Here is a 21,726-nt window from a genome sequence, read left to right on the forward strand (position 1 = left end):
TGTTTCTCATGCCACTCATTCTTCCAACCTTCATCCTTGTACAATCCAATTGCTACAGCCTGTCCTGTGGACTGCCTGCGTCCCTGAACCTTGGCCCAGCCTCGGTGACCTCTGTTATATCCTGGTACACCCAGCGTCACTTGCTTTCTACTCTCAAAGCCATTGCCCCGTTACAGATTCCCACGGTTTCCACCACTGCTACAGGCAAACAGCCCTGGAACACATAAGCTGGTGCACTTTTCCTGAGCATAGTAGGTGGCAGAGCAATTAGTGCTTACACATAAACCTGACAGAGATCCTCCAGATGCATAATGGTAGGAAAGGGCGTAGGACTCACCAGTGTTTCCCAAACGTGGTAAGCTACCACCGTAGCTTGCCTGTTCCTAGGTAGTATACAGACGAGCACTCTAAACATTGATGTCTTTGTCAATATAACTAATGCCAGCATTACTGCTAGGGCGAGGCTGCCCCTGCCGCTGGTAACCTTAACCTAGCACGCCATTTGGAGGTCGTGTCAGGGAACTGGCGAGGACCTGAGTGGGGGGTCCCCGCCCGGGGTCCCCGCTCCCAGCCCCCCGCCGCCCCTCCCCGAGACCACGGGCCGCACTAGCCACCGCAGCCGCAGAACCCCGGGGAACACCAGAAGCCATGGCTTCCGGGAGGTGCTGACTCCTTTGAAGCTGATTGGTTGCTGCTTTGACCAGCCCACGCGTCATTGCGTGCTCTTCCTGTCGCGCGTGCGCGCTGTCATTACAGAGCAGCAGCATGGAGGATTCCGAAGCGTTGGGCTTCGAACACATGGGCCTGGACCACCGGCTCCTACAGGTACCGGGGAGGGCTGAGGAGCCGGGCCGACGTGGAGAGGGGCGGCGGCAGGGCAGCGCGCCGCCTGAGCCGTCCCTTGTCTCCTCTAGGCCGTCACCGACCTGGGCTGGTCGCGACCCACGCTGATCCAGGAAAAGGCCATCCCACTGGCCCTGGAGGGGAAGGACCTCCTGGCTCGGGCCCGCACGGGTTCAGGGAAGACCGCCGCTTATGCCATTCCGATGCTGCAGCTGTTGCTCCACAAGAAGGCGGTGAGTCGGGGGAGGGGCCGGGGAAGGGAGCCGCAGGCGTCTGAGTGGCGTTGTGCCCTCTTGGAAAGCTGTGCCCGCCACCCGCACGCCCCCAAATCTTTCCCAAGAACCAGGTTTTCTTCTGACCTCTTACCCGTGAAGCGTGATCTGAGAGAACCTGTTGGTTTTGTGGTAAAACGCTCTGGGCAGGGATTCAGGTTACTTGGGTTCTAAGTCCTGGCCCTGCGACCACCATTCTTTGTGTAGTCTTGAGTAAATCGCTTTCTCTTGTTTATACTATAAAAAGTAGGCACGTTTTCTCCTCCCATCTGTAGGATTATTGTGAAAAGCCAATGTCACAAGTGGTACATTTTAAGTAATTTTGTAACCATAAAGTAAGTTATCCTTTTTGAGGTCAGTGCCTGGGAAAAGAGTCTTCTATCTACATTCTGAGGTGGGTAAAGTAAGTGAAGGGTTGACCAGAACACAACTGGATTGTCGTGAGGAAGTCACAGCAGTTGGGTCAGATTGTCTGGAAGAGGTAGAAAAAGCATGCAGTGGCCGTGATGATGTGAACCGACTGGCTGAAGTCTTTAATTCGTCTCTTGTAGACAGGCCCCGCAGTAGAGCAAGCTGTGAGAGCCCTTGTCCTTGTGCCGACCAAGGAACTGGCACGGCAGGCCCAGTCCATGATTCAGCAGCTGGCTGCCTACTGTGCTCGAGACATCCGGGTGGCCAATGTCTCAGCCGCTGAAGACTCAGCCTCTCAGAGGTGGGTGAAAGCAACAGGGCTGTAGGGGAATGAGTTTGCACTGGGATGTGGATTTGGGTTTATGTGCAGCAAGAAAGAGGGCTAATCCAGGGTGAGGTCCCAGCTGCTACCCTCTCCCCAACACTGAGGTGTTGCCCACCTGCAGAGCTGTGCTGATGGAGAAGCCCGATGTAGTGGTGGGGACCCCATCCCGCATATTAAACCACTTGCAACAAGACAACTTGAAACTGCAAGACTCCCTGGAGCTGCTGGTGGTCGATGAGGCTGATCTTCTTTTCTCCTTTGGCTTTGAGGAGGAACTCAAGAGTCTTCTCTGGTAAGGAAAAGGGGTTGTGAATAGACACTAGGACCTAGAGCGAGGGGGCCAGTTCCTCTGCCACAGTTAGAGGCTTTGGAGCTGGTGTCTGATGGGGCTCTGTTTCATTTTAGTCACTTGCCCCGGATTTACCAGGCTTTTCTGATGTCGGCTACTTTTAATGAGGATGTACAAGCACTCAAGGAGCTGGTACTGCATAACCCGGTAAGGGCCCCGTGGAAGCATCTGGAGGCGTTGACATGATACTCAAGGACTTGCTTCTCCCTTCTCAAAGGAACCCTTTGTTATTTGGGGTGGGAAATTATTGGTTTAGCATTCCTGGTTCTGATGTACTAGAAGCTATTAGTTGTAAACCATCCCCCTATCCCCCAACCTAAAATCACGATGTAGTTCCAGATGTCTGCTGGGGGCTTCAAACCATGCTTTGCCTAAAGCCTGAAAAGGGACCCCCACGGGGCACAAAGGCTACTTTGAGCAGCAGGGCTAAAGTTCTCACCTTATGTGAACTTTACTTTTCAGAAAGGTTGCTGCTCTAGGGGTTCTCTCCTCACTACAGTAATTTATAGTGTGTTTCTCTTTGTTCTGTGCCCCAAATGTTTGTGTGTAGTTTTATGTTCTCTGTACACTACAACGGTTAGCGTGCTTTGAATTCTTACATTACACAGTTGGAGGGGACCCAGGGTGCCCTGCACTAACACGTTTGTGCTGTGGTTTGTGAGCCAGTGGCTTGCAGTAGCATTTCTGTCTTCTTTTCTTTCCTGACCACAGGCCTGTCCTCCCCTAGGTTACCCTCAAGTTACAGGAGTCCCAGCTGCCAGGGCCAGACCAGTTACAGCAGTTTCAGGTGGTCTGTGAGACTGAGGAAGACAAATTTCTGTTGCTGTATGCCCTGCTCAAGCTGTCATTGATCCGGGGAAAGTCTCTGCTCTTCGTCAACACAATGGAGCGGAGTTACCGGCTGCGCCTGTTCCTGGAGCAGTTCAGCATCCCCGCCTGTGTGCTCAATGGAGAGCTCCCACTGCGCTCCAGGTGTGTCATCTCCCATGTGTTGGTTGAAGATAGTGCTCAGGCTCTGGGCTTGACTGATTCTCGCTGACTTTATCTGTCGCAACTCTGCGGTACCTACTGTAATTCCATCCTCATTTGAGGAGGTTGAGGCACAGAGATTAAGTCGGGGAAGAGTTGAAGAAGAGGGAAGAGTCAGAAAGGGTGACCGTTTTGACCAAGCAGGGGGCGGGAGAGGGACCTCCAGCCTGCTCTTGGGGCTCACTTCCGTCTGCTCTCGGGCCACAGGTGCCACATCATCTCACAGTTCAACCAAGGCTTATATGACTGCGTCATAGCAACAGATGCTGAAGTTCTGGGGCCTCCGGTCAAGGGCAAGCATCGGGGCAAAGGACCCAAGCGGAACAGGTGAGCGCACACTTCTCTCCTCCCAGCCCTCCCCAGGGAGACCCGCTTTTCAGCCTTTCAGAAGACTGTGAGTGTGGGGGAAGGGACTGAAGGACCAACACACGTGCTCCATGGGCAGCAAGAAGGGCCAGACTGCCTGGTTTGTTGGCGCGCCATCATCCTGTGAGGGGAGGCGGCCCAGCCTCCAGTGGCTGTGACTTTTGGGAAGGATCTTTCTTCGGGGGAAAGAGGAGTCCCCAGTCTCTGTCTGCCTAACGGGTTGGCTGGCTTGGAATTGTTCTCAGATTGCCTGTGGGCAGTGTTGCCCCAGAGCTGAGGTCAGAGCCCAGTTTGGCTGCCCCCACTACCCTGGTTCCTGTTCCAGTTCTGATGCTTAAGAGTCTTACACGTGTCAGGGTCCGGTAGTTCCATACAAGGCTTTGTGTAGAGATTTTGCTGATTAAATAAGCTTGAGAACGTGTTCTTGGAGGAGAGGAGAGGTCTGTCTGAGGTTGGGGCGTTTTCCTGCAGGGCCGCTGATCCGGAGGCTGGTGTGGCCCGCGGCATAGACTTCCACCACGTGTGTGCTGTGCTCAACTTTGATCTCCCCCCCACCCCCGAGGCCTACATACATCGGGCCGGCAGGTAGGAGAACTGGGGCGTGGCAGGCTGGGCACCTGGATGGAGGGCACACTGTAGGACACATAGCCAGAGACACGGGCTGGGCCGTCTCTCCTTGCAGGACAGCGCGTGCCAACAACCCAGGCATAGTCTTGACCTTCGTGCTGCCCACGGAGCAGTCCCATCTGGGCAAGATCGAGGAGCTTCTCAGCGGAGGTAAGAGCCCAGCTCTCACTGGCCTGCGCCAGGGCCAGGCTTCTGCCATGACACCGCAGACCCGGTGGTGGTGATGGCAGCAGGGACGCCGGCACGAGCAGCAGCCCCCCGCACACTTGGCCACGCTGTGCGCCATGTCCGTCCGCCTGTCCTTGCCCTTCCCTGGGTGGCAGGCGCTGTCCCCCTTCACAGTCAAGCCAGCTGAGGTCCAGAGCCGTCATGTAATTGGCCAAAGTCATGTTTATTCTCTGCCTCATGGGGCAGAAGGGCCAAGGGAAGAGGTTTGGCAGACAGGGTGGGACTGGTGGCATCTTAGAGAAGACCCTGGGAGAGGGGGCTGCTGGGGGGTTTCTGCGCTGGTGCCTTCGGGAGGTCCTGCTGTAGCGGGGCAGCCGGGCAGCGTTCCAGGCTGCAGGAAGAGCGCGCTAGCCGGGGCTGGGCAGGGCTGCTCCACCATCCAGCAGGTTATGGGGGAGGGTCCAGCCTGGCTTCTTGTGGGGCCTCACTGCTGCTCGCCACACGGGCCGAGAAAGGACATGCTCACTGCCTGGCATTGAGCCCTGGCCTTGTGTAGAAGGTGGCCTGGGGCACCGCTTGACGGGGGATCGAGGGACGACTCTGGGCCTTGCTTCTCTGTGCCCTGGTTTCCTTACCTGAAATGGGTGAAGCCCCTGCTGCACCGCCAAACCCCCCCGCACCCCCCTGCCCCATCTTCTTTTGTCGTAAACATTGAGTGACCCAGTACGCTACTATGACAGACCAGCGTCTGAGTGAAAGGGCCGGTGCTCCTTAGTGCTCCGCGGCTGTCATCACGGGGACCTTGTGGCTGGAGTAGCCTTGGAGGAGGAGAGTGGGCGGGGGGGCAGGTCCTGAGGCTGAGAGACGTGACAGGAACCCAGGACGTGGGGACAGCACGCCGCCCTGGCCACAGCAGAGCGGATCGCCTGTTGTGAACTGTCTGTGAGACCCAGGTTTTCTTGCGCACGTGTGCGCTGCGGGGAAGGAGTGGGCTGGCTCCCCGGCTGCCTCGCCCCAGGGAGTGGGTGTGGGTGTGGGAGGCTCTAAGCAGTAGGCCCCCACTAGACCGCAGCCGGAGCATTCAGCCCGGGGAGCCTCACTGCCGTCTCCTCCACAGGGAACGGAGCCCCCGTCCTGCTTCCCTACCAGTTCCGCATGGAGGAGATCGAGGGCTTCCGCTACCGCTGCAGGGTGAGCGGGGCCCCCTGGGAGTACTGGGGCTTCTCTAGGACCCAGCGTCAGGCCCTTGCTGCTGGGCACCCCTGCACGAGGGCTGGCTCGCAGCCCCGCCGTCTTGACCTTTGGTATCTGCCCCCAGGACGCCATGCGCTCAGTGACTAAACAAGCCATCCGCGAGGCGAGGCTGAAGGAGATCAAGGAGGAGCTTCTGCACTCCGAGAAACTCAAGGTGAGGGGCCCTGGGGAGGGAGGGGCGGGGCTTCAGGGCATCGCCCTTCCAGGAGGCTGGCCCAGCTATGAGCGTGAGAGGCAGTGAACTGGACAGCTAGCTGCGCCTTCAGCAGGTCGGTGGGGAGGAAACAGGCCAAGAGCGGGTGAAGGACGCCAGCTGTCCTGTTGGGAGGTGAATCAGCCTGGCCTCTGTGGTGGACAGTGGCCGTGTCCATCAGAATCACAGCTCCTGGAGTTTATTCTCTTGACGTGCACAGTCACGCGTGTGCCCGCGTTCGTCATGATTCCCCAGGTGGAGACACCTGGGAGTCCTCCACAGAGACGCGGGAAGCCAAGTCGGGTGCATCCACGCGGTGCGTGTTACACAGGAAAGGAAGAGGTGGCTGCTTGTGTGTCAGTGCAGGACGGCCCGTGGGGTGATGATCAGTGAGGAGGGTGCGGCAGGCTCCTGGCCTCCCCACAGAAAGGGGAGTGGGAATGGGGACACATGCCTTCCCACGTGTGCAGAGCGCTTGAGGGGAGATGAGAAACCGGATCAGGAGCTGGCTCTGGAGGGGGACCAGGTGGCCACAGATGAAGGCGGTGTGAAACCTTAGCCCTTGAAATTCTGAAAGACCGATTACCTGTTCAGAAACTCCCCTGTGAAATTGCAAAAGGAGGACTGACGCTGCAGTGCCCGCTTCTCTCCCCTGCCAGACGTACTTTGAAGACAACCCCAGGGATCTCCAGCTACTGCGGCACGACCTACCCTTGCACCCCGCTGTGGTGAAGCCTCACCTGGGCCACGTCCCTGACTACCTGGGTGAGCAGGGCTGGGGGACGGGGTGGGCGTTTGTCCCTCAGCTGCCGTGCGCTGGGCTGACACAGGACCACGGGGGCTGGGCAGCAAGCACGTACACAGACACAAACGCACCTCTGTTCACGCGCTTGAACTCATCTGCACAGCCTCCTGGGTAGGCATTGCTCTCTCTGTTGGGGAGACAGGAAACCGGGCATTCAAGGCCAGGGGTTTTCGCCCCAGAGCCTGGCCCAGTGAAAGAGCGAGCCAGTACCTGGCCAAGCAGCCGCCTGGGCGTGGAAGGGAGTGACCAGGTGCGGGGGGGTCGCAGGTAAGAGGCAGTGCTGCTTGTGCTGGAGAAGACTCGGGATTAGTGACCGGGCCAAGCCGGGGGTGGGGTGGCTGGAGTCTCTGGAACAGTTGGCAGAGGGGACAGAGAACAGACCTTGTGGGGACAAGGGATGTCTGGGTTGCAGCTGTGAGGACAAGAATGGACCCTGAGATGGTTTCTATGATGTAGAGGAGGCCAAAGCCCAGCTGAGGTATTCAGGGACCTGGCTCCATTTACACCTGGGTAACGATGTCCCTTGTGTCTTTGGTAACGGGTATGTGTGACTTCTATGCTGAAGGTGCTTAAAGTGGGTTAAGGAAGAAGAGTGGTGAGTGCAGGCCCCCTTCCCCAGCACCCCCCTGGATTGGCATAAACTGGCAGGTGTGGCAGGAGAGGCCCCAGCGAGTGGAAGGGAAGGATCCAGGAGATACGGGAAAATACCAGGTTCCCCCAGGACAGTGAGCTGGCGGGGACACGAGCCGGGGTCCTGGTCTGCGGAGTGAGAAGGGAGCGGGAAGAAGGGGTGGGAGTGCTCTCGGGTAGCTGTGAGGTGGCTGCAGCGTGTGGCAGCCTGAGGTGGGATCGCAGTTCCCTGAGCGGGAATCGAACTCGGACCGTGGTGGTGAGAGTGGCGTATCCTAGCCCCTAGACCGCCAGAGACTAGTAGTGCCTAGGAGCAGGGCCCTGGCTTTTGTCTGCTTTGAAGAAGGAATTCAGCAATTCTTTAAAATTCAGCAAAAAGTAGTAAGGTAAGTAAAGTTTTATTAGGAGGGAAGATAGGTGCAGAGAAAGCATGGGTGGGCTCAGAGAGAGAGAGAGAGAGAGCACGAGCCAGCCGTGAGCTTTTGGGGTGGTTTAAATCACTTACATGGAGGCAGTTTTCCAGTTTTCATCTGGCCAGTCATCTTGCTTTATCTGGCTCCAAGTCCATATCTGGTCTGACTGAGGGCTCTGCCAGATGTGCGCGTGCATCTTTTAGCCACGATGGATTCCAGCACGAGGGTTTTTGGGAGGTTAGCAGACCATATTATGGTCTAGCACCCCCTCCCCTGAGGAACTGTTTTGCTCATGCATAGTCTGGGAGGTCTCCTTGACCCCAAGAATGAGAAATATGTGGTCTCCTTATCTTTTACCTAAGCAGGGCTTAACCTCTCTCTGTTCCTGCCATTCCCGTTACCTTGAGGTGTCCACAGGAGACAAAGACCAGCTGCTTATCCTGTTCCTATTATTATCTTTATTTTCAAAGTGTAAACAGGAGGCTAGTTGTAAATGTCTAACCTGGGGCCCATCTATCTCCTGCCTCAGGAGAGAACTCCATCCTCTCTGTCACAAAGGAGCAAAGTCATTGCCAAAAGCGTGTGACCTAAAGGGGTCAAGGTGACGTGGGAGGGTGTGGCGGTGTGATGCCCAGAGGCCTGTCAGGACCTGTGTGGCCTGGCCAGATGGGACCCTGTGCTGTGCCATGGGCAGGTGGGAGTGACAGCAGAGCCCAGGGATCATGTAGCAGGTCACGAGCAGTGATGGTGGCACCAGACAGGTGAGGAAGGATATGGGAGGAGGGGCCACATAGGAAGAAATTACATGTAGGGTTTTTTTGTTTCAGCAGCATTTTTTTTTTTTTTTAATACTTACTTATTTGGCTACACTGGGTCTTAGTTGTGGCATGCAGGATCTTCGTGTGGCATGCGTGATCTTTTTTTTTTTTTTATAAATATTTGTGCTTTTTTTTTTAATTAATTTATTTATTTTTGGCTGTGTTGGGTCTTCGTTTCTGTGCGAGGGCTTTCTCTAGTTGTGGCAAGCGGGGGCCACTCTTCATTGCGATGCGTGGGCCTCTCACTATCGCGGCCACTCTCGTTGCGGAGCACAGGCTCCAGACGCGCAGGCTCAGTAATTGTGGCTCACGGGCCTAGTTGCTCCGCGGCATGTGGGATCTTCCCAGACCAGGGCTCGAACCCGTGTCCCCTGCATTGGCAGGCAGATTCTCAACCACTGTGCCACCAGGGAAGCCCCATGCGTGATCTTTAGTTGCAGCGTATGGGATCTTCAGTTGTGGCATATGGGCTCTTAGTTGCGGCATACGGGAACTAGGTCCCTGATCAGGGATCTAACCCGGGCCCCCCCTGCATTGGGAGAACGGAGTCTTAACCACTGGACCACCAGGGAAGTCCCAGCATTTTCTTTCTTCTGTTACATACTTACTGTGACAAATTTAAATACCGTAAAGAAGTGTTTTAGACAGTGAAAGTCCCCAGAATCCCACCCCTGGGCATAGCTGCTCTTCTGGCCCTGTGCATGTGTGATAACAGTCGTGTGTTCTTAGGTGTTTTAAGTGTGGACTGGAGTGCCAGGCACTGGCTCAGAGTGGGGGAGAGCACCCTGGGAGCCAGCTGGAGGGTGGAGCTGGCGGGCTCTCGGACGCCGGCTGCGGAGGGGGGCCGGGAGCTGGCACATGGGGTGGGCGGTGGCCGCTGAGCCAGATATCTCTTCCAGTTCCTCCTGCTCTTCGCGGCCTCGTCCGCCCTCACAAGAAGCGGAAGAAGCCCCCTTCCTCTAAGAAGGCCAAGGTATGTCCCCTGGAGCCTCGGTGATAGCTGCAGGGCTCCCCTCCCACCTTGTTCCACTGTCGCCAGGATGTGCTCGCCCCTTGCCCTCAGGAGGGAGGAGAGAAGTCCCGAGGACTGGCGCCAAACTCCAGGCCACTGATCAAAGTTGTGGGCGCTGGGGCTCTCCCTTGGCCACCCACGGGGCAGCTTCAAGAGCAAAGGGGGACCTGCTGTTCTTTCCCCACTGCCCTCCCCATCCTCCAAGCTGCAGGAGGAAGGTGGGCCCCTGCGGTGTCCACAGCAGCTCCTGTCCTTGGCTCACGGCCTGTATGGCTTGCCAGGTGGCAACGGCACCCCCTTCTCTGAGTCTGTCCCCTTTTGCGCACACGGACATCCGCTCGCCACAGCTAATCTACCGTTTTGCCCCCACAGAAGGTGAAAACCCAGAACCCACTGCGCAGCTTCAGGCACAGAGAAGAGAAGCGCGGACCCACAGCAGCGCCCTCCTAAGCTTGTCCGGGGCCTCTCCCGGGGCTGAGCACAGAGTGTGGAGCAGGCTTCCCAGCCTGGAGGGAGCTTGATTCCCGCACCGGATGGGCTGGATTCGGGGCAGGCAGCACTGTGGCCCTCTAGATTCATGGCCAGGATGGTGCTTTGCCTTTAACAACAGAATAAAAATCCTAGCTGCCCTGGTTTGTGCCTCCTGCCTGTAGGAAGGGGCCATCCCTGGAAACCTTGGGAATCAGAAACCACTTCCAGTAAGCAGTGCCTGGCTCTCTGCCTGCCGTGTACGGTGCCTCCTTGGCCAGAAGAGGTCAGCCATGCAATGCTGCAGCCTGGTGCCTTCGGGCCCAGGAGACACCTGCCCTCCCGCCAGCAGCTCCGGCCTTCCTGTCTAGGATCAGGCTGACAGCCTCCCTTCCCTGAAGCTCGGAAATGACTTCTCGCCTGCCGGGAAGATGGTCCTTCCTGACGACACCTCTTTCTCCAGACGTGGGTACGTTGTGAATTCAGCCTTCCACTCTCTCAGGCAGCCAGGGACAGCTGTCTCCTCCCCAGACTGCTCCCTGCTCTGCTACATGCAGCACACCTGGGTGCGGTTTTTGTTTTTGTTTTTTCTTTCAGTTCAGACTCATTTTCCTTTCATTAAAGTCCAAGTTATCGATACATTATGTGGTTTGGTACTCAAAAAGGAAAACTTGTTCAGGTAAGGTAGTATGTTGTCGTCAGTATTTCCAGGTGATTGTTTACAATCAAGTAGCATTATCAGTAAACCCTTGGGAAGCCCATCCGTGGGGTTTACACTTTGTCAAGGCGCGGTTCCTCTGGAGTGGAGATTCCCAATTCATTTAAAGTTTGTCTAAGTTCCTGGATGACGTAAAGGTAGATTTCCTTATGAGGTCCTGCTTTGACCTTAACCTCTAGAATGTGAACTGCACTAGCAAAATCATTTAAGTGTCTGCACGCCTGCAGTGATTTTGCGTTCTGGAACCAGATCATAGCCAACTAGCACGTTCATCCGTTTATGCAATTCCCAAGCATCAGTGTCTGGCTTGCTGAAGTATGTCACCCAGCGAGCATCCCACTCCTGTCTCACGTGACCCACAGGACTAGCAGCGAATTGACTGGCTAGCGGCAGCGGGGCCGGGGCTGGAGCGGGGTGCAGGAGGACTCGAGAGCTGGTCCGGGCGACTGCGGCCGCTGCTACCGAGCGCCGGCGGTCAGCGGCGCCTAGCATGATGGCGATGGCGGCGCAAAGGTTAAGGCCGAGGAGAAGCTGGGTGTGAGCTCAGGGCCACTCAGGAGCTCGTGGGGGCCGGACTCCACCTGGGTTTTAAATGCACGAGTGGCAGTGTGACACCCACATGCCCTATTCCTTTGTTCTCAGCTCAGCTGCAAGGCTCTAACAGTAGAGGGTCCCAACCCCCATCCGGGCCTCCCAGCTGCTGTCTGGAGGAGGGGGGACGCTGATGACTCAGTGCCCTTGATTGTGCCGGGGAAGAAAGTCAAAAGTGCTTGAGTATTTCGTTCAGAAAGAAAACCAGGCATCAGCGCAAGCTGGTCTGCATGGCGGGAGGAGCCTGGGTCTCTGGCTGCTGTTACGGTATGGTGGGATTGGGGTTGGTGGGACCTCAGGTTCGGGGTCTCCACATTTCCTGCTCCTGTTCTGAGGATTTCCAGGGAGCCAGGGCGTGCGTGGTAGGGGCTGCTGCTCTGGTGGGATTATCAGTGAGTGCAACAGCAGCCCGTGCAATGCGGCCAGCGTTCCTGCGGTCTGCCCTGGCTCGGGCGCCCTACGGAGGTCAGTCAGTGGAGCTGAAAAGAGATGGCTGCTTTATGAGTGTCTGCTGGGTCCCAGAGCTGTACCAAGAGCGTTGTGGGTGTCACTGCGTGTGGGAGGAGCCGGCCTTGGAGAGCATCCTGGCCCCCGCCTGGCTGCTGCCTTCAGTCCCTGCCAGACCTCCCCACCTGCTGCCTGCGGCAGGTGAGGAGCTGAGGCCTGGCCCTGGGGACACGAGAGAGAGCCCGGGACATCGAGGAGGCTGTCTGCTCTACAATGCTGTGCCAACCTTGCACTGTAACCTTCCCTGTTCCTCTGACCCTGCCACCTCCAGGCATCCTGGCCAGTGAGCTTACATCCAGAATCAGCCCGGATGCAGGAGAGTGGGCGCCTCGGGTTTCCCCAGTGATGTTCCTTCTCAAAGGGGCCTCTGCTCTGGGCTGTGTTCCCAGCTGGGGACAGAGCTGGGGCCTGGTGGCCGCGTGCTAGTTGCAGGCTGCGTGCCGAGACCCGTGCTGAGCGTTCTACCAACATAAGGCTACTCCCGATTCCTAGGTGGGAGGCTGAGGCTCAGAACTTAGCTGGCGTCAAGGTCACAGGGCAGGTGATGGCAGGATTTGGAGGTCAGCACAGGCCTGCCCTGGTGTCTCGGGCTGGCCCGGCGGTCCGCGCCCGCGGAGGAGTAGCCGGCGCTCTCAGCAGCATGGGGCAGGTGCCATCCTAGGCACTGTATTACATAAGCCTGGGCTGTGTTTACATAACCCTCGCTCAGCTGGAATGGGCCCTGGCACTTGGTGGGGTCTGAATTGGGCGGGTTGAAGAGAGTGGTGTGTCCCCATGCCCTGGGTCTGCAGAGGGAAGGTGTACGGATGTCTCATTCAGTCACACAGCCTTGGGTGGAGGCGCTGCTGTCCATTTACACGTGGGGAAACAGGCCCTCAGAGGTTGAACTTGTGTATCTGATACGAAACCTGTGCCCTTGATAAGCACGTCAAAAACAGAACTGGACAGGCCCTGGGACACAGGCGTGCACGTGGTGGGTGATCTGGGCTTGGAAGGAAAGAGGTGGGGTTAGCCTGCCTTAAGCTCAGCTTCATTAAGCAACAGATAAGCTTGGCCCGTTTCCAGCCATTTCCAGGCTGGCTACGCATAGAGCTCACGGCAAAGGGGGCAGCAGAGTGCAGGGACTTTCTCCACCCCTGGGTGGCCTAATCCCACCCACGCATAGGCTTGAATGGGTGCCACTGTGTTCCTGGCTGTGGGCTAGGGTCTAGGGGAGATGGACAGAGCACAGCCCCTGCATGGGAGGAGCTTTGGAGGGGTCAAGAACCAAGCTTTCAGTGCATCCCAGCCTCCCCCGAGCTACAGACTCCTGAAGCACCTTTCTGCTCTGCCCACACTTGTTGGAGCTGCCAGGTGCAGGTGCTGGGCTGGGGGCAGGAGGGAGCGGGCCGGGCCCTCCAGCCAGCGCACTGGTGGCTAGACTGGCACCCTTCTGGGACGTCCACAGTGCCAGGAGGGTTACCTGGGGCCTCACCCAACTGGAGGAGTCCGGTGAGACTGGAAGGGTGGGGGGAACAGCAGTTCTGAGAGAGAACAGTGTGTGTAAGTGCTCCGGGTGGGGAGGGAACCCGGCACATCTGAGGATGAAAAGAAAACCAGAGCGGTCGTCACCAAAACAGGCAAAGACTGAAAAACTAATCTGATTTATTTTAAAAGGATAATAGTGACATGTTAAAGATTCAAAGGACACCAAAAGGTGCCAGTGGGTTTGAAGCAGGAGACCACCCTGATCAGATTTGGCCACGGTGGGAGCGCGTGGGAGCGCAGAGTGTCCCTGGAAGCCTCTGGACCCAGAGCACGAGCCGGTTCAAGTGCACTTCCCAGTCCAGCTAGTTCTCTCCCCACCTGCTGGGGATCGGTGACTCAGCCTTTGGGGAATCAGTTGTTCTCGGGACTTTGGTCTTTAGCGGCAGTTTCTCCTGGAGGGAGGCAATGTCGATGGAGCTGAATTCGTGCGGGGAGGCACCCCTGCCAAATGCCACCCTCTTTTCCCCGGAGAAAAGCCTTAGGGTGTCCGGCTTCTCAGCGGGGCCAAGAGCCACTTCTCATGTGTTCACCACAGCCACGTTTATGTGGAAAAAGAAGACGTGATCCTTCTGGACAGGAAAAGTCACCTCTGCCCAGCCTCCCACGGTGCGCCAGGCACCTCACTGGGCAGACTCAACCTCACTCAGCTCAGAAGCTCTTCAGAGCTCGAGTGTCTGCCCACGAATCCATCCTCAAGGCCGCTGAGAAGCAGTGAGATCGACGTGGCACGGCTGAGCTGGAGAGCATGGGCATATCCGAGGTCTTCAGACCAGCTCCAAGAGCTGCCTTTGTGGCACCCGAGATGTGCCAGCCCGGCCTCCAGGGAAGCGCCTCGCTTTTCTTGGCCTCCTCTGGGGTCTCAGCTGTAAGTGGGTGTATAGTGGCCTCTCCGAGTGTCCCTGTGTGTGGGATGACCCAATGAGGCCTGGGAGCCCCTGTCCCCCAGCGCCCCCCGCCCCGTGCCTGGCTCTGCGCTAGCCCCTGGGTCCTGTGGGACGGCTCTGCACACAGCGCCCTCAAACGTGAATGCACACCTGGATCGCAGAGGCTTCTTCTCGGAATGCAGGTGTCACCCCGCAGGTCTGGGGCAGGGCCAGAGATTCTGCATTTCTAATAACCTCCTTCCTGTGGGAGCCCGATGCTGCTGGACCCCACACCAGCCCCCGAGAGGCGAGCTTGACTGTCCACACACCCATCCCATTGTACAGGTTGGAAAACTGAAGCTCAGAGAGAGTACGTAGCCAGCCCAGTGCCAGCCGGCTCAGTGGCCGAGTAGGAGGATGCTCAGATCAGTGGGCCCCCCTCTGGGACCCAAGGTCCAGCCCTGTCCTGTCTCTTCTCTGAGTCTCATCTTCATCTGTGAGGGGCAGTGATAAAGGGTGTAACTTTCTAGCCTAAGTATCGACGTGTCCCATCCAATATTTGTGACATACTAAAAAATTATTAGTTGTTTATCTGAAATTTAAATCTCACTGGGCGTCTTCCTCTGTATTGGAAGAATTCCTGATCCCTGGCCTGGGCTGGGCACCTTTTTCTCGGTGTGTATCTGATACTGCCCTTGACCTCATTAGACTTGTCTCTGGGGCCTGGTCTCTACTCTGGCCTGGGAGCTCTTGGAAGCATGCACCATGCCAAGTTGTTAGTGGGTTCCTGGGCCCAACCAGGACTCGCCCATGTTCATTAAAAGCTTTTCCCCTGAGAGTGTCCCTGGTACCTTGAGGGTAGTTCATTGTCACGAGCCCCTCTCCTGTCTCAGGCTCTGGAGCACTATTTCCAGTTAAAAGTGGAAGGAAGGCTATGCTAAACAGGCTGGACTCTGCCCCCGATGCAACGGGCTGGACGCTCCCTCCAAGTCGCCTCTGTGACTCAGGGCAGAGGCCAGGCCAGGCCAGAGTCCTGGGCCATCCTCTCCATGGACCTGCAGGCCCTTCCCCACCTCAGGCTCCAGAGGTGCTGGGCGAGCAGGCTGGGTGAGCAGACTCCCGAGATGCTGGTGCCTGCCCCACCGGGGATGGGGACAGAGGACCAGACAGCCCCGGGCTTTCTGGCTTCCACACCAGCGCTTCCTGACTGCGGCTGAGCTCCAGCGAAAGACAATCTCATACGTTCACTGAAATGCATAGATTGGACCCTTATATGTGCAATATCCCTGCCCCCAGGAACCAGGAACTCAGCTTCCAGGAGCAAAACACGTACATAAGGCAACAGAGAGGCCAAATGCTGTGATGCCTAGAGCATGGAGAGCCCGCCTGGGCCTGGGGTGGTGGGCAAAGTCCCCGCCACGCCGAAGAATTTGACGCGAGTTGTGAAGGACAGGCAGGAATTGGGAAGCCATGGAGGGGGCCTTTGCGGCGTCACAGCTGAGCTGGGGGACAGGGACCCACAGGACACGTGGAGAAAGGTGAGCAGGTTAGCTGGCTTAGCAAAGGCTTCGTGGGGCAGTGGTTCTCAACCGGGGTGATCTGCCCCAATGCGGCCTCTGGCAAGGAGTGGAGACAGTTTAGATCATCACATCTGGGGGTGGATGCTACTGGCATCTAGTGGGTAGAAGGAGGAATGCTGCTAAATCCTACAGTGCCCAGGGCAGTCCCCACGAAGAAGAGGTATCCGGCTGAAAATATCAACGGGGCCCTGCAAAGCACCAGTAGGGGATGCTGAGAGCCAGGTGGGAGAGAGCAGGGAATTCCAGGCACATCACTTAGGACTGCGTATAGCTGCGGTAAGAGAAACCCCATGACAGGGATGTAAACGAAGAGGGGTTGGAATAACTGGAGCTGGATGGCCGCAGGGATCCGAGTTCTTCCATCTTCCTGCCCTGCCGTCTTTTTTGAAAATTGTGGTAAAATATACATAACATAAAATTGACCATCTTAATCATTTTAAGTGTATAATCCACATTGCTGAAGTGTGAAGTATATAAAGTACATTCACACTGTTGTGAATTCACCACCATCCATCTCCAGAACCTTTTCACCTTCCCAACCTGAAACTCAATACGTGTTAAACAATAACTTCTGACCCACTCCACGAGCCCCTGGCAACCACTATTCTACTTTCTGTCTCTATGGATTTGACCACTCTAGGGTCCTCATATAAGTGGAATCACAGTGTTTGTCCTTTTGTGTCTGACTTATTTCACTTAGCATAATGTCTTTGAGGTTCATCCGGGTAGTAGCATGTATCAGAATTTCATATCTTTTTGTGGCTGAATAATATTCCAAGCATGTATATGCCACATTTTTATCCATTCATCTGTTGATGGACACTTGGGTTGTTTCCACATTTGGGCTATTGTGAATAGTGCATCAGTGAACATTGGTGTACACCTGTTCCTGCTTTCAGTTCTTTTGGGTATATACCTTGGAGTAGAGTAGAATTGATGGATCATATGACAATTCCATGTTTAACTTTTTGAGGAACTGCCAAACTGTTTTCCATAGTGGCTGCACCAGTCTATATTCCCACCAACAATGTGTGAGCTTTCTAACTTTTCCACATCACTAACAACACCTGGTATTGTCCATTTTTTTAATAAAGGCCAACCTACTGGGTGTGAAGTGGTATCTCATTGTGGTTTGATTTGCATTTCCTAATGACTAATGATGTTGAGCATCTTTTCATGTGCTTATTTATTGGTCATTTGTCTATCTTCTTTGGCAAAAAAGTCTGTTCAGGTTCTTTGCCTGTTTTTGAATTGGGTGATTTTTTGTTTGTTTGTTTTGGGCCTCACTGTACGGCATGCGGGATTTTAGTTCCCCCACCAGGGATTGAACCCGTGTCCCCTGCAGTGGAAGCGCAGAGCCCTAACCACTGGACCACCAGGGAATTCCCTGGGTGGGTTATTTTTATTGAATTTGGGGAATTAAAAAAATAGATTCTGCATATTAATATCAACCCCTTATCAGGTATATGCTTTGCAAATATTTTCTCCCACTTTGTGGATTGTCTTTGCAATCTCTTGATAGTGTCCTTTGATGAACAGATTTCAATTTTGATGCATTCCAATGTATCTTTTTTTTTTTTTTTACTATTTATTTATTTATTTGGCTGCGCTGGGTCTTAGTTGCGGCATGTGGGATCTTTAGTTGAGGCATGTGGGATCTTTAGTTGCGGCGTGTGGGATCTAGTTCTCTGACCAGGGATCGAACCCGGGCCCCCTGCATTGGGAGCATGGAGTCTTAACCACTGGACCACCAGGGAAGTCCCCAATGTACCTATTTTTTTTTCTTTTACCTGTGCTTTTGGTGTCATAGCAGCAGAAATCATTGCTAAATTCAATGTCATGTAGATTTCCCCCTAAGTTTTCTTCTAAGAGTTTTATAGTTTTCCTCTTTCATTTAGATTTTTGATCCATTTTGAGTTAATTTTTGTATATGGTGTAAGGTAAAGGTCCAACGTCATTCTTTTGCATGTGGATATCCAGTTTTTTCAGCCCCATTTGTTGAAAAAAACTATCCCTGGTCTATATATGTCTTTATTCTGGTACCACACTATTTTGATAACTAACTTTATAATAAGTTTGAAACAGAAAGTGTGAGTTTTCCAACTTTGTTCTTTTTTGTCGAGACTGTTTTGGCTATTCAGAGCCACTTGAGTTTCCACACAAATTTCTGCAAAAAGTGTCATTGGGATTTTGATAGGAATTGCACTGAATCTGTAGATCTCTTTGGGTAGTATTGACAACTTAACAACAGTAAGTCTTCCATTCCTGAATGTGAGGTGTGTTCCCATTTATTTGTGTCTTCTTTAATTTCTTTTGATTTGATTTGATTTGATTTGATTTAGTTTTTTTACTGAAGTGTAGCTGACTTACAGTATTATATTAATTTTAGGTGCACAACATAGTGGTTTGATTTTTTATGTATTACAAAATGATCACCACTTCTTTAATTTCTTTCAGCAATGTTTTATAGTTTTCACTTTGCAGGTCATTCACCTCCTTGGTTGAATTTATTCCTGAGTATTTTATCTTTTGATGCTATTGCAAATGGAATTCTTTTCTTAATTTTCTTTTCAGATTGTTCATTGTTAGTGTATAGAAATGCAACTGATTTTTGTGCAACTGATTTTGTATCCTGCAACTTTGCTGAACTTGCTTATTAGCTCTAGTAGCTTTCTTGTAAATTCTTTGGGATTTTCTATATATAGGATCACATCATCTGTAAATAGAGATAGTTTTACTTCCTCTTCTCCAGTTTGGATATCATCTGTTTCTTTTTCTTGTCTAATTGATCTGGCTAGAATATCAGTACAATGTCAGATAGCAGCGGTGAAAGGCATCCTTGTCTTGTCCCTGATCATAAGGGAAAATTTTCAGTCTTTCACAACTGAGTATGATGTTTGCTGTGGGATTTTTGTAAATGTCCTTTATCATGTTGAGGAAGTTCTCTCTCTCTCTTTTTTAAAAAAAATAAATTTATTTATTTATTTTTGGCTGCGTTGGATCTTTGTTGCTGCGCGTGGGCTTTCTCTAGTTGCGGCAAACGGGGGTTACTCTTTGTTGTGGTGCGTGGGCTTCTCACTGCGGTGGCTTCTCTTGTTGCGGAGCACGGGCTGTAGGTGCACAGGCTTCAGTAGTTGTGGCACGTGGGCTCAGTAATTGTGGGTCGCGGGCTCTAGAGCGCAGGCTCAGTAGTTGTGGCACATGGGCTTAGTTGCTCCACGGCATGTGGGATCTTCCCGGACCAGGGCTTGAAACTGTGTCCCCTGCATTGGCAGGTGGACTCTTAACCACTGCGCCACCAGGGAAGTCGGAGGAAGTTCTCTTTTATTCCTAGTTTTCTGAGTGGTTTTTTGGTGATGAAAGGGTGTTGGATTTTGTCAAATACCTTTTATGCTTTAGTTGAGATAATCATGTGGCTTTTCCCCTTCATTCTATTAATATGATGTATTACATTGATTGATTTTCTTATGTTGAACTACCCCTGAATTCATGGGATAAATCCCACGTGGTCATGATGTGCAATATTCTTAATATGCTGTTGATTTGGTTTACTAATATTGATATTTTGTTCAGGACTTTTGCATCTATATTTGTAAGGGATATTGGTCTTTTTTTCTTAGTCTAGCTAAAGTTGAACTAACTCTTGGTTTCATTGATTTTTCTCTATTGTTTTCTATTCTCTATTTTGTTTGTCTCTGCTCTCATTTCTATTATTTCCTTCCTTCTGCGAGCTTTGGGTTTAGTTTGCTCTGCCTTTTCTAGTTTCTTAAGGTGTCCAGGTAAGCCGTTGATTTGAGATCTTTCTTCCTTTTTTAAAAAAATTAATTTTTATTGGAGTATAGTTGACTTACAATGCTGTGCCAGTTTCTGCTGTACAGCAAAGTGAACCAGTTATACATATACATATATCTACTCTTTTTTAGATTCTATTCCCATATAGGTCATTACAGAGTACTGAGCAGAGTTCCCTGTGCTATAAGTAGGTCCTTATTAGTTATCTATTTTATATGTAGTAGTGTGTATATGTCAGTCCCAGTCTCCCAATTTATCCCCCCCTTTCCCCCTTAGCAACCACAAGTCTGCCCTCTATATCCACGACTATATCTCCATCCTGTAAATAGGAACAAAGGTTCATTTGTACTATTTTTTAAGATTCTACATATAAGTGATATCATATGATACTTGTCTTTCTCTGACTGACTTACTTCACTCAGCATGACCATCCTCAGGTCCATCCATGTCACTGCAAATGGTATTATTCTTCTTTTTTAATGTATACATTTATAGCAATAAATTTTCTGCTCATCACTGCTCATCACTCATCACTACATCTCATAAATTTTGGTAAATTGTGTTTTTATTGTGTTTTTATTTTTGTTTGTGTGAAGGTATTTTATAATTTTCCTTGTGATTTCTTCTTTGACCCATTACTTGTTTAAGGGTGTGTTAATCTTCACAAATTTGTGAAATTTTCAGTTTTCCTTGTGCTCTTGATTTCTAGTTTCATTCCGTTGTGATTGGAAAAGATACTTTGATGATTTCAATAATTTTAAATGATTAAGACTTGTTTTGTGGCCTAATATGTGGTCTGTCCTGGGGAATATTCCATGTGCACAAGAGAAAAATGTGTGTTTTGCTATTGTTGGGTAGAGTTGTCTATATACGTCTGTTAGTTCTAATTGGTTTATAGTGTTGAGTCCTCTGTTTCCTTACTGATCTTCTGTTTGGGTGTTCTATCCATATTGAAAGTGAGGTATTGAAGTCTCTAACTATTATTATAGAATTGTCTATTTCTCCCTTCAGTTCTTTACATTTTGGGATTCTGTTGTTCTCTGTATGCACGTTTATAATTATTATAGCTTCTGGATGAATTGACCCTTTAGTTAATATATGATGTCTTTCTTTGTCTCTTGTAACAGTTTTCAACTTAAAGTCTATTTTGTTTGATATTAAGATAGCCACTCCTGCTCTCTTTTTGTTACTATTTGCATGAAATATCTTTTTACATGCTTTTATTTTTTTTCTCACTTTATATCTAAAGTTATTCTCAAAGTAGTTGTGGCTCGCAGGCTCTAGAGCACAGGGTCAGTAGTTGCAGTGCACGGGCTTAGTTGCTCCGTGGCATGTGGGATCTTCCCGGACCAGGGCTCGAACCCATGTCCCCTGCATTGGCAGGCGGATTCTTAACCACTGCGCCACCAGGGAAGTCCTACTTTTCTATTTCTCCTCCTCAAACTTGATTATTTCAATTGCTTTATCTTCAAGTTCACTGATTATTTCCTCACATCTGCTGTTGAACCCCTCTAGTGGATTTTTCATTTCAGTTACTGTACTTTTCAGCTCCAGAATTTCTTTTTGATTTCTTTTTAGATTTTCTATCTCTTTGTTAATTTTGTTCATACTTTTTTTTTCTGATTTCCTTTGGTTCTTTGTACCTTTTTCCCTTTGCCTTCTTGAGTATATTTTAGACAGTTGTTAGTTTTGTTTTGGTATTTTTTTTTGGCTACACTGCACAGCTTGTGGGATCTCAGTTCCCCGACCAGGGATTGAACCCAGGCCACAGCACTGAAAGCACCAAATCCTAACCACTAGACCACCAGGGAACTCCCTAGACAGTTGTTTTAAGATCTTTTCTTATGGGTTTCCTCAGGGATGGTTTTTGTCAATTTTTTTTTTTTTTTTTTTTTTTTGGCCGCACCACGTGGCTTGTGGGATCTGAGTTCCTCGATCAGGGATTGAACCCATGTCCCCTGCAGTGGAAGCTCAGAATCCTAATCACTGGACTGCCAGGGAATTCCCTGTCAATTTTTTTGTTACTTTGAATGGGCATATTTTCTTGTTTCTTTGTATGCATTATCAATGTTTTGTTGAAAACTGGGTATTTGATTATTAAAAATGTGCTAACTCTGGAAATCAGATTCTCCCTATTCCCTAGCATTTGCTCTTTTGGTTTGTTT

General features: G+C 52.0%; 1 protein-coding gene across 2 annotated transcripts; it reads left to right on the forward strand.

Moving 5' to 3' along the window:
* The first annotated feature begins 699 nt into the window (after positions 1–699).
* DDX56 (DEAD-box helicase 56) lies at positions 700–10,622 on the forward strand. 2 transcript variants are annotated; one of them, XM_082471556.1, is made up of 14 exons: positions 700–825; positions 915–1,076; positions 1,667–1,827; positions 1,973–2,143; positions 2,257–2,347; positions 2,928–3,172; positions 3,437–3,556; positions 4,067–4,180; positions 4,278–4,372; positions 5,508–5,581; positions 5,709–5,798; positions 6,497–6,602; positions 9,403–9,476; positions 9,888–10,622. In XM_082471556.1, the coding sequence occupies exons 1-14, from the start codon at positions 766–768 to the stop codon at positions 9,963–9,965; spliced, it is 1,641 nt and encodes a 546-aa protein (XP_082327682.1). In that variant the 5' UTR covers positions 700–765; the 3' UTR covers positions 9,966–10,622. The 2 variants fall into 2 exon arrangements, with proteins under 2 accessions (XP_082327682.1, XP_082327681.1); XM_082471555.1 differs by having other exon boundaries at positions 3,437–3,555; positions 4,063–4,180.
* Positions 10,623–21,726: the final 11,104 nt, after the last annotated feature.

This window comes from Balaenoptera physalus (assembly GCF_965194825.1).
Source record: "Balaenoptera physalus genome assembly, chromosome: 8".
NCBI classification, from domain to species: Eukaryota; Metazoa; Chordata; class Mammalia; order Artiodactyla; family Balaenopteridae; genus Balaenoptera; species Balaenoptera physalus.

Bases quoted from the DNA above. Each gene is read 5' to 3' on its own strand.
- DDX56 (XM_082471555.1), top strand. From the start codon at position 766: ATGGAGGATTCCGAAGCGTTGGGCTTCGAACACATGGGCCTGGACCAC. The intron at 4,181-4,277 runs GTAGGAGAACTG...CTCTCCTTGCAG, and splicing joins TACATACATCGGGCCGGCAG to GACAGCGCGTGCCAACAACC. The intron at 4,373-5,507 runs GTAAGAGCCCAG...TCTCCTCCACAG, and splicing joins CGAGGAGCTTCTCAGCGGAG to GGAACGGAGCCCCCGTCCTG.